At 42.4% G+C, this 13068-nt stretch overlaps 1 protein-coding gene across 1 annotated transcript in view; it reads right to left on the bottom strand.

Annotated features, from left to right (window-relative positions):
• The window catches only part of RASA1 (RAS p21 protein activator 1), a 120157-nt gene that overhangs the window by 85864 nt on the left and 21225 nt on the right, over positions 1-13068 (bottom strand). Inside the window, exon 2 of the mRNA XM_024199622.3 lies at positions 1287-1439. Coding sequence (XP_024055390.1) covers positions 1287-1439 — 153 coding nt within the window. The remainder of the gene's footprint in view (positions 1-1286; positions 1440-13068) is intronic.

Genomic DNA, 13068 nt, shown 5'->3' with positions numbered 1-13068 from the left:
CACTACGGGGGGGGTCGATTTAAGATACGCAAATTCAGCTACGCGAATAGCGTAGCTGAATTCGACGTATCGCAGCCGACTTACCCCGCTGTGAGGACGGCAGCAAAATCGACCTCCGCAGCTTCCCGTCGACGGCTCTTACTCCCACCTTCGCTGGTGGAGTAAGAGCGTCGATTCGGGGATCGATTGTCGCGTCCTGACGGGACGCGATAAATCGATCCCCGAGAGGTCGATTTCTACCCGCCGATTCAGGCGGGTGGTGTAGACCTAGCCTTAGATTCCATTAACCTGAAGAACATCTGAAACCTGTCTTTCCTGAAGGCCATTAGCTCCACCTGTGGTCTGCTTCAGGCTTGACAGACTAGAATACTCCCAATCAGTTGCTACTTTCTAGAGTTCAGCTGTGTCCTGTTCAAACAGTCTGCTGGTGAACTGCTTTCCCATTAGCTGTTAGCCTGAAGAGATTCAGCTTCCAAGATACCAGCAGTTCTATTTTGTGGAGCCTGAACAATGTTATTCCATTGGCACACTATACGTTGGCCAGCATTCAAGTTTACACACAGCAAGTCTCATTCATACTAACAAGAACAAATACATTCCTTAAAACTGTAATCCTAGCCATAACTTGGGACAGTGGCAAAGAAATGTTTTCACCCCTCAGCTCATAGAGAGCCTAATATCTAGTGCAATCCATTCCAACATGCATCAAATGCTGTTTCCATCAAACCCAGAAACCATTAGACGCAACAGATTCCTTACTTTTTTCCCTCTCCATTTTTCTCTTAAAACAAAAGATAAAATTAATTTGTGTTGGTACACTAAGAATACTGAATAATATGTAATATTAACTGCAATGACTGTCAGGGAACACATTCAGAACAATTCATTTTCAGTGACTCATTAACAAATAAGAGACCTCCCTAATGCTGCCTATATAAGCCTATTCGCTACAATTCAATATGTAAATTGTTTAAATAGTAAGTTTTTCCATTTTGCAGCTCCATTTATTTCCTGATGCTTCTGTGTTCTGCTCTGGGTGCTGAAAAAGTTGATCAATGTAAAAAGTATTTTCAAGTAGTATACTTATTTTAAAACAATTAATGGAATGCAAGCAAATGAACACCAAAATATACTCATGACAGGTACATATATTCCGAACCACCTTAACTGCTAGTTAAGATTGATTGTAATGCAAACATTTAAGTCTGTTTGTATACGCTATAAGGACTTCTGCATCTATATATACAGTAGCTATCACATTTTCAAATATGACAATAGGTACTCACCTAAAATGATTGACAACATTTGTTTTGCTAAGAAATGAAAGCACAAATGATCCTGGCCTCCGATCACTCTCTCGAATAAGGTAACTACCAGGTTTTCCGGCTTGCCGAAGACGTTCTTCTGCAATTGTTCTGTCAAGTTTTCCATGATACCACCTGAAAAAGAGTGTGAAATAAACAGGTGACTATAAAATAAAACTATCAATTCCAAAGTGTGGTCACAAGAACATCTGGGGTATTGCAAGAGCTTTACTATAACACATTAAACATAAAACAACTGAACTCTGACATATCCAACTCTGATGGAAGTCTTCTGTTAAAATCATTGTTTATGAAGGCCCTTAGTTCTGTCTATCACTACAGAAATTTAACATTCGTTATTAGCTTAGCTCTTTTTAAAATGGTGATTTAATGCATCAATCTGCGTTTAACTGGATTGTTGGATTTCAGAACTCTCTTTTCAGCATGGTTTAATTCATTGATTTGCCCAAATCCATGCAATCTCAGACCTCATTGAAAGTTCCCTCTTAAAAACTCTCTAATTTAATTCAAAATTAGAAAGAGGCATAAGATGCAAAGCAGGAGGGAGAAAGGGAAAGAAGATATCCAGAATCTGACATTTTGATTCAGATCCCTCTCTTCTGTAATGCTTGAAATCCAAGGAAGGATTCTGTTCTCAGCCAGAGACTTTGTGTAACAGTGAGGACACCTCTCCCTTAGGGCTGTGATTTTGGTGTTTTGCCACTAAGAGGAGCAGTACAGAATGTAATCCTCAGTGTATCCTATTTCTGAAAATGTGAATCAACGAACTTTTTCCTTCCTTCCAGATAAAGGTTATCTGCAAAGGAAATAAAGGGATTGTGCCCCTTTTGGACTGTTATGTTAAAAAAAAATCAGGCCTGTTAAAAAAAAAATCTGACATATTAACATTAATCAGAATTGTAGGTGTCTCAGAAGACCCCCTGTCCCAGCCCTGATTCCCCTCCCACCCTCTGAACCCCTCGGTTCCAGCCCAGAGCACCCTCCTACATCGCAAACCCCTCATCCCTGGCCCCACCCCAGAGCCTGCATCCCCAGCCAGAGCACTCACCTCCCCCACCCGCACCCATACCCCCTGCCCCAGTCCTGATTCCCCTCCTGCACCTCAAACCCTTCATCCCCACCCCCACCCCACAGCCTTCACCCACACCCAACTGCAATTTTGTGAGCATTCATGGCCCGCCATACAATTTTCATACCCAGATGTGGCCCTCGGGCCAAAAAGTTTGCCCACCCCTCATATAAAGTGACTGAAGTGAACAAAAGGGTTGTTTTGGAAAGAAGGAAACACACTAAGGCCTGGTCCACACTACCCCCCCACTTCGGACTAAGGTACGCAAATTCAGCTACGTTAATAACGTAGCTGAATTCGAAGTACCTTAGTCCGAACTTACCGCGGGTCCAGACGCAGCAGGAAGGCTCCCCCGTCAATGCCGCGTACTCCTCTCGCCGAGCTGGAGTACCGGCGTCGACGGCGAGCACTTCCGGGATCGATCTATTGCATCTAAACCAGACGCGATAAATCGATCCCAGAACATCGATTGCCTGCCGTCGGACCCTCCGGTAAATGTAGACGTACCCTAAGTGAGAAGATTGGATGAGCAGTGAGGGGCAGAGCTGTACATTACAATGGAAGTTTTAAATTATAAAAGGAGGTTTCCCCTAACAATCCTTTATAAAAGAGACTTGCTGACTTATGAAAAATAGAAATCCTTTAACAACAATGTTGTTTCTATATCATTTCTGTTTGGGAAAACTTTCAGAAACTGCACTAAAGGACTCAGTTAGAAATCATGGGCTCTACTGACAATTGTGAATGAAAGACTTACCTAGGGTAAGCTATTTCACACCTGTATCTCGGTTTATTAGTCTGTAGAATGCATATGATTGCTATTGAGATAGATATTTGTAAAACACTGATATCTTTAAATAAAATGTGCTGTACAAGTGCAAAGTTTTATTTCTCTTTCCTCATTTATTAGTTAAATTTGGCAGAGAGCAGAATCATTAAGAGTTTATCTACTCCAGTTTATTCCCCACTTGAAATAATACTCCTGACATAATTAACTCTTCTAATAAATGGTTCTACTAATAAAGAAGAAGAAAACAAAATAATAGCAGCTTCTCCATAAGAGATCAGGTTTTTTAGAATTATAAATATGTAATATCAATCTTCTATTTTACATTTCTATAAAACATACTCAAGTATCTCAAGTTTTGAACAAAGTGGAAAGATTTTGTCCTCCATAGTAGGCATACCACTACTTTTGGTATATTCTAGATTATTTCCTCTGACTCTGAACAGGATATACTTATTCTCTCCCACATAACTATATTTTATTACATTTATTACCAGATGAGTGTAAGTGACTTAAATAAATACTTTATCACAATTTACCTCAGAACAAAAAATATGGTGCATTTAATTTCATTTCTTATGCCAGCAGTTAAATTCAATCAAAGCTACAAGAACATATCTTTTCTGTCTTTGAGTTACTATCAGCTAACACATACGCTTGTATTTTTCAGGTTAGTATGTATTCTTTCATTAAATTGTTGTTCCTATGAAAATATGCTCTGACATCTGTTTTATTTAACTAAAAACTGATAGTATAACAGAGTCCATGGCAATAGTATATCATCAGTATTCAGTAGTGATGGCAGAAAACAGTTCAAGTGAATATCCTCAGGAAACCGCTGCAGATAGCACACATCTTTAGAAAACAGGATACACACTGAAGATATCATTACAGTAAGCAAAATGCTTTTCAGGAAATAGCTGCATTCTTTTTCCAGAGAAAGTACAATTTTAACACTAGATAGCACTGCCCCATTCAGAGGACATGCAGAAGAATTATATTCAAAGTTTTTCATAAATCAGTCTAAAATTTTAAATATCAACCTCCTCTTGTCTTTCAATGTGCGTCTTAGGTGAAGAAATATACTAGTACATGGTGCATTGTATTGTCTCTCCAAACCAGTAAGTATTATAAAACAGTAAGAGATAATTGAGTTACAGGTGTTACATATGTTCAGAATCAATAAGCACATCAAATGAACAGTTATGGGAACGCTCGATGTACCTTTAACAAAGACAATGGCAATTTTCATTATTATAGACTTTTTTTTTCATTGAAAAAGCTACTCGCAAGAATCAGCTCAGTCTTTCTTGTCTATTCAAAATGACGACCAGTCTAAAACCATGTCACCGTAAAAGTAAAAGAGGAAAACTCACCTCAAAAGGCAAAAAATACATTTATTTGGATTTTTACAAACTATTAAAGACCATCCGATTCTCTAGGCGCCCTTGGCAAGCTTTCAAAAATACACTAAAAAAACTTGTCCGTTCTCCAAAATCAACTAAGCACAGTGTAATAAAAATATAATAGAAATTAATGAGCATTCCCATAAAATTCCCAGAATCCCACACTGACACAATCCAACATCGTTTACTCATAGGCAACGTAGAAAAGGCTTACACACTCAGACTGTTCTGGAGCAAGCAAATTCCAAAGGCCCAAGAGCCTTAACCAAGAACATCCAGCAAGCCATCCCAGAGAGACTTGAACACAGGCACCTCTGCTAACCTCAACTATGATAGTATGTCACTAAGAGAGATCTCTTAGCTGGGTAGATCCCAGCCATTTAAAACTTTATAACAAAATCAACATCTTTAAAATCACTAGGCAGCCAAAGCAGATTATACAGTATGGGTTTAATACATTCATAAAAAGAAACAACTGGTCCCCTGACTGCATCACCTGCAGTTTCTGAATAAATTTAAGATGTAGCCCTACATAGAGTGCATTGCAGAAATCTAATCTTACTGAGACAAACAGATGGATAACCATTGCAAGATTCGCTTCTAAAAGAAACAGCTCCGTAGGTGAAAAAAGGCTTATCTGATTGTAGCTGTAACCCAATTTCTGTGCTTATACAAAAACAGGTCATTTCAATCCTACTCTGTTTTATATCAATTTCCACTGACTTTCATAGTGGCAGAGGAGATGCTGCTGCTCCTATGATTAATTTATTTCATGTAATATTATAGGTGTTAGTCTACTTATGATACTACAGTTGGATGTGCAATTCTCCACTCCTTCCATGTCATGTTTTAATTCAAGGGAACATACTAACATAGGAATTGCCATACTGAATCACAACAATGGTCTATCTGGCCAGTATCCTGTCTCTGACAGTGGCCATTATCAGATGCTTCGCAGACAGGTGCAAGAAACCCTGCAACAGAAAGTTATGGAATAACATGCCTAAAGGGATAACATTTCTTACTAACTCCCATTATTTAGACAATTCCTTAAACTCTTATGCCTGAAGATTTACACAACTTGTTTTTAAAAAGTACTTATTATTGTAACTTACTATCCGTATTTTATCAATCCATTTTTTTATTCTGACAACCTTTCAGTCTCACATTCATCAGAGTTCCCCACGCTAATTATGTGTTGTGAGAGAAAATATTTCCATTTATCAGTTTTAAATTTGCTCCCTATTAATTTGACTTCATTTAATCTCCCTCACAACACAAAAGCTGAATACAGCTTCAGCAAATATTCAGTCAATGTATGTGCAAGTTAAGCATATGCCATTTTATATATTTACAGGAGAAATAGGAGATTATGGTTAAGGTTTTGTGTGTTGTACTATACAGGAGATAAATGCCCTACATACAACAAGAAGGAAGTTCTTCGTGACCATGTGGAGTTTGTCATTGTCTGTGGAAGCTTGGTGTGTGGTTATTAGGGTACAGTTGAGCAGTGTCCCATACTTCATATTTCAGAGGTTTACAACATAGTGTGTCTCCTCTCAGTTTCGTACCCACAATTTCTCAGGGCATCCCATAACTTAAGTTCCATTAAAAGCAAAACTGAGCCATATGACAAACAAGGATCTCAAGTATACCAAGTTTCAGCTGAATCATGATCCCTGTTTCAGGGAGAGTGAGAACCCCCTATCAAAATATTCTTTAGGTTTATTTGTTCCCGTTAGTCTTGGTGTTCCACTGATTCTCTCAAACTTCCTGTTTCTGATAAATAAGTTTTATATCTTTGGCTATTTGCTTTTCAAATTTTATTTTAGCCCTTTTAATTTCTATCTTACATATTGCCTGACATTTTATGCTTTTTTAAATTGGATTTAAGGACTGGGATTTCCATTTTCTATAGGATATTTGTTCAGATAAAAGGCAAGTTTTCTGAGGTTATTTGATACATTCTGTTTGTCTTGCTTTTCAGCTTCCATTGTTTAAAGACATGCATCCCATCTGAAAATTATTATTGTCTCCTTAGGTAGTCTCCATGCCAAATCTAAGGAATGTAATTTCTTTATTTCTGACAAACAACTTTTTACTAGCTCTCACTTTTTTAAATTTAGATTTAAAACATTTTAATACATTCTTTTCAGTCAACATCTTAAACTATTTTGCTATTTATGATCTATTAGCTTGGACAATTAAAATTGAGTTATTTTCGTGCTCTATCACAATATAGTAGTTTTTATATTTAAACTCCCTGCTAGGGTATTTGTATCTCATAAAAAGCTGTCTCACAGAAAAAACATGAACTCTTCTGTGCATATTAAGTTTATTTTTAATCAAACCTGATTTCTGAACCTAAACTGTACCTAGAAACGTAAGGTGAGCACAAATGTTTAAAATATGTATTACAAGCTACCACGTAGTATAACCAAATATGATTTCCTATCATATGGGAGAGACAATACAATGGGAGGAGGGGGGGATGGGTGTGTGTGGAGGGGAGGGATTGTTATGGAGTTGGGGAGCGTTCCCCATGCAGACTCTGGCTGAACCCTAGCCTCTCTCATTTTGTCAGACACATCTGTTCCTGTTCCCTTGTGTTGCTGCATCCCCACTCTACCACTCCCACTCCCCCCATCCCCATGTGTCTCTACACCCCACTTCCATTCAGCCCCAGCTCAATGCTGTGACCCCGTTAGTTCCTGTGACCCAGTCTGTCCCCCCTCACTAGTCCTTCTGAACCCAGTCTGTGACTCCCCCAGCACCTGGCCCCACGGGCAGGGCATGGTGAGGAAGGCAGCCTCTGCTCCTTTCCTTTCCACATCTGGCTGCTCCAACTATGACCCAGCTGCTCTTCTGGTGCCATATCAGCACCGATGGGCAAAAGGTGTAATTGCAGCGTGACCCCTCTCACAGCTGCCCTTTGCCTGCCTGTCAGAATCAATTACTCTGCGGGGTAATATCCTTGGAAGACTTTATTGTATTAATGTTATCTATTATTGTAGGCCAGGATTGTATGATCATCTCCAGTGGAAGATGTGAGACCTGGAAGTTCAAAAGACTATATTGAAAGTACGTCATACAACTACGGACTTTGGGGACAATAAGGGTATGTTTACACTGCAATGTAAGCCCAGAGTTTGTGGGACTCGAGCTCACAGATTTAGTGTTTGTAAACCAATGCTTGAATGGTCACAATGAGTATTAACCCTAGGTTTAGAATTTCTGGACCAGGATCTTACACCGGCACTCAGGCATCTACACTGCACTACAAAGACCCAAGTCAAACCAGCCTATCCCAAGCTTTCTTACACCCTTCCCAGGTGTAACTTTTCTAGCCATTTGTTTGTGAAGAACAGTGGGAAAACTTGTCCGTCCTGTGACACTTTACAAGAAGTTGTCATAGCCCGCCAATACATCCTTCTGAGCTACCTTTTGGGTCTGCATACTCCTGGCAACCAGAGCCAGCAACATAGAAGAGTCACTATTTGAAGACCGTCCTGCTTGGGCTTTTACTTCTGTTTCAGGAAACAGACAGAGCATCCATGAGACACCGGAGGGATATTTGGCAGCATTTTAAGATCTACTAAAGGCATCTGTTGGAGAATGACGACAGCATAGATGTGGCAGGGCAGACTTGAACTGGCTGATGCTGCTCCCAACTCTCAGTGTAGCTGCTAATTCCCCCATGTAGACCAGCACTTCTGAAGCAGGGCCACAAGCACAAACTAGTGGGATCACATCATCATGCAGACCTGGGATGACCAGCAGTGGCTCCAAAACGTTCTCATGAAAAAAAGCTACATTTCTGGAGCTCTGTGGGCAGCATAATCTGACCCTCCAGCATCATGACACACACATGACGCCAGCTGTGCTGGTCCAGAAGCAGGTTGCTATGATCATCTGGAAGCTGGCAACCTGAGACTGCTACATGTCCATTGCTAACCAGTTTGGTGTTGGAAAGTCAACTCTGAGTAAAGTGGTGGCGGAGGTTTCTGGGGTAATCAGATTTACCCAAAGGTGGAGTGCATAAACAATATCCCCGAAGTAATTACTGGGTTTAAGAGAACGGGGTTTCCAAACTGTGGCAGGGCCATTCATGGGACTCATCATAGAATCATAGAATATCAGGGTTGGAAGGGACCTCAGGAGGTCATCTAGTCCAACCCCCTGCTCAAAGCAGGACCAATTCCCAACTAAATCATCCCAGCCAGGGCTTTGTCAAGCCGGGCCTTAAAAACCTCCAAAGAAGGAGACTCCACCACCTCCCTAGGTAACGCATTCCAGTGCTTCACCACCCTCCTAGTGAAAAAGTTTTTCCTAATATCCAACCTAGACCTCCCCCACTGCTCCTCATCTGCCCAGAGTTTGCCCTCTTCAAGGAGCATGAATACATAAACCACAAAGGATACTACTCCATTGTTATGCAGGCCTTTGTAGACCACAAATGCAGATTTATGGACACCAACATGAACTGCACTGGAAAAGTTCACAATGCCAATGTTTTCCACCTATCAGGCGCCTACTCTCAAACAACCTGGGACACTATTCCGAACAAATGACATTGTCCTAGAGTAACTGTCCCCACTATTATTCTACGGGTCCACATGTAATCCCTTTTGCCTTGTCTTCTGAAACCATATTCTAACCTCAGAGGCCCTGGCAAAAGAAGATTTAATTACATTCAGGAGGTGGAGAATGGTAGTTAAAAGTACATTTGGCAGACTGAAATCTTGCTGGCACTGTTTACCGAACTGTTTGGATTCCAATGTCATCAATGCTGTCCACATTATTGTGGTTTGCTGTGCTCGTCACAATCTTTGTGAATCCAAAGGTGAGTCATTTGCCCCCGAATGCACCTATAACAGTAAGGGACCACTGAACTGGTACACTCAGCCAGAAAGTGCACCTCTCACAGCTGGAACAGGATGCACACTGGCAACAGAAATCAGGGATGCTTTGTGCACCACATGATGGACTTGTATGAACCAATGGAAGGAGAATAGTACATTTACAGATGAAGTACTCTCCCAGGACGCTAAGAATGGGGGTGGGTTGGAGACTGTCAAATTGTAATTGTGGATGAGATGACTGCTTACACCATGGGGGAATGGCATTTCATGTGACATGAATTGTGGATTTTCATTATGGACTGATCTGAACAGATGCACTGAGAAAATGTGTTTGGCTACAACTTCCAAGTTGTGCTTTATTATTTCTTTATCTTTACTCTTCGAAATACACATTATATGATGCAATGCAGTGATGGTAGTAAATTTTTTAAATAAAATAAAAGCCTTTGTGAACATGGCCTTATTATGAAAAACAATATTCAAGCACAGTTTAGCAGGCCAGCTGCCATCATGATGCCAAAACTCCAGTAATAAACCAACACCAAAACCAGTAATAAAGTGCATACCAAACACTGAACAGTGCAAAACAGAGAAACCAATGCAAATGAACAAATTCTCTACTTTTCCATGTCCTCTGGCCCCCATTCTCTTTCACTTTCTAGCACATTTAGCACACACTTGGTGCTGCTGCAGAGGGTACATTTGCCCTGTCCAGTTAGCATTCAGTTCTGGTTGCACAGGCCACTCAACTGTGGTATTGTCCAATGCATTCTTGGTCTGCAGGACATGGTACCATGGAGGGGACTCAGGACATGGTGTCAGTGGAGCAGGAGCCTGAAATCCTGTGACCATTAGCGTAAGCAGTCTCTCGAACAGGTCTTTCTGCTGTGCTCCATCTTTGTCCCTTAGGCGACATTCCTGCTCCAGCAACTGCATTGCAAGTCTCTTCTTATGCTCTGCTGTCTGTCAATGACTTTCCACTTGCCATGAATCTTTTCCCCTTTGGTGCTGCACCTGTTTGTTGCCTCTGTCCAGGACGTCCACCATAAGCTCACCACTGAACACTTGGTCTGTGACCGTTCAAAATCCCATGCTCCTGGTGCAGTGTGGCTAGGCTGCTGAGGTGAAGAGGCCTGAAAGCAGACAAAAAGTATATACTGTCTCATTACTTCAAAAAAGGTTCAATGCATCCTCAGAGAAAAGTGCCTGTGCAATCTCAAGACCACAGTTTTACTTTGAAGAACTCAGCCTGAATACAGTCTTAGAGGAATGCTTCAGCTCCTCCCAGAAGCTCCATAGACACAACTGAGGACTTTTCTACACTTAAAACGCAACAGCGGCACAGGTGTGCCACTGCAGCTGTACCACTGTAGTGCTTCAGCACAGACACTACCTACACCGGCAGGAGAGATTCTCCCATCAGCATAGGTAATCCACCTCCCCAAGAGGCATTAGGGGTAGGCAACACCAAAGTACTAGCATGCATTCCATCATTAGTTGATACACACTGCTACAACAAAAATGGGATTTGGTCATAAACCAGAAATCTCTCCCTTTCGTATATTAACAACATGGACTCAGAACACTTACCAGGCTCCAGGGCTATTTCTGATTCTTGTTTCTTCTGCCAGTTCCACGGCAGGCTGCTCCTCCGGGGGTCAAACAGCTCCTCCAAGAATCCTCCTCCGTATCGGTGTGAGCACCAGAGTCACTTGCTAGTGTGATCTAGTGCCTGCTGACTCCCCTCCAATCCTATATTAGATTTGGGGTTCAGAAGGTAGCCATCCCAGCTGACTAAGCTATTGTGAACCACTTGGGGCTCAGTGCTTGTCACAGTACCCAGCTCCCAGCCAAAGTCTTTGTAAAAGAGGCAGGATGACAGGGAGTTCCCAGAGGTGTGGATCTCAAGATTGGCTTTCCAGTAGTCGCTCTTCAGACGCTTATGTTCCCTGCACAGGTCACCAGTCCCTTGAATCCCCAACACTACCAACTTGTCTGCTATTTCTTGGTACACATGATTATTTCTGATACTCTTGCTGAATTCGAACTTCTTGTCACACCAGAGACTTACTAGAATGGACTGTGGTCCCGTGACTCGGTAGCAGCGATCTTGGTAAGGGACTTCTTGTTGGTGGCCATAGCCAATACAGGAGAGTAAAATTTTACTCTTGAGCTTGCAGCTCAGAGTAAAATGGAAGAGTTAAATGCCAAGCAGCCGCACTTGAACCAGGAAGTTGCTTCTGTTTCCTGGGAGTCAATTGGCTAGTCTTGGGATGGAAAGGATAGATACGCTGGGATTGTGGGATAGCATTGGCAGACTGTCAGGACACTAGTCTGGGGACCGGGGCCCCAGCTGTGTCCACACTGCAAAACGATGCACGGTGGACCTGAGTGACTGGAGTCCCATAGGGACTTGGGATCAGATCCACTCCCCTTGCCAGGTTCTATGACCCGAGTCCAGCGGGCTTACTGACTCGAGTCAGATAGATTTCTGCATAGATGGAAGCAGGGTTTGGGCTGGAGACTGAGTTTCAGTCCAAGCTCACATTGCAGTCTAGACACACCCTAAGTGTTAGGAATTCCCAGGAAATCCACTTAGGGAGCTGTTAATGCAAATTCCCCACTCTCGTTAAGCAAAAACCCAGTCTTTTGAAGCTACGCCCTGAGGAGAGAGTTATTGTCTGCTGATTTATTATTACGCCAATGCCAAGATCAAAGGCTTGAGTTGTATAGAGAAATTTCCCATCTGCCGAGGTTCTGTTCCGGTTCTGGATTGAAGATGGATGAACTTGCAACCTTGAAATCCCTGGTCAGGAGGGAGTGAGCCACTAGTTAGGAAGCAGAAAGCTAAAGTGGGTGCCCTTGGTGGACCATCCTGGGCAAATATATGACACCTCCATGATATGGAGCAAGGGCCCGAAATTTGTCAGGGGGGGGGGTTGCTTTATGCCAGGGATGTCCTTTTTCTGTTCTGCACAAAAAACACCCAAATTTGGCTGTAAACAAATCCTTGCAGTTTGCATGTGCTTAGTAGAGACTTAAAGTTCAGCAGGGAAGAGTCTGACTGCATTAGGAACACTCCATCCCAGGGATGCAGGGGCTGAGTGGGACTTTCCCTGCAATTATTGCTGTGGGCCACTGTACAAGTAGAGCTGAGAGAAGGAAGAATGAAAGAACAGGACAGACAATTCTCTCCTAGCTAGTGCCTAAGCAGTGTGGAGGAAGCCATCTGACTTGAATGCACAGGAAGTAACAGCCAGTTGGGGGGAGGGGAGAGGGGGAAGGATAGAGGGATAGATTGGGTGACGGAGCAGTGAAGAGAATGCTACTGGGATTCGGAGCTGGGCAGGGGGGTGGAGGGGACTTGGTGGAGCTGTGAAAATAATCCATTAATGTCTGCGCGGCACTCAGATACAATTATGATCAGCAGCGAGCAGCGGCACCCAGGAGCCGCAAACAGGGCTGCTAACAGGGGAGTTTAAGTGGGAGTGAGTCTCATTGGAGGAGAAGTGCTTGTGTGTGTAGAGGCCTGTAGGGGCAGTGTGCTGGGAGGGCTGCTGAGCCCGGAGCCCTGATTAGGGGGCGGAGCTTGGCTGATTAGGGGGCCTATAAAAGAGGC

Source organism: Terrapene carolina, unplaced genomic scaffold (genome assembly GCF_002925995.2).
Source record: "Terrapene carolina triunguis isolate 2854851 unplaced genomic scaffold, T_m_triunguis-2.0 Scaffold69, whole genome shotgun sequence".
Taxonomy (NCBI): Eukaryota; Metazoa; Chordata; order Testudines; family Emydidae; genus Terrapene; species Terrapene triunguis.
The sequence above is the reverse complement of the archived record's forward strand: the minus strand, read 5'-3'. Positions and strand labels throughout refer to the sequence as shown.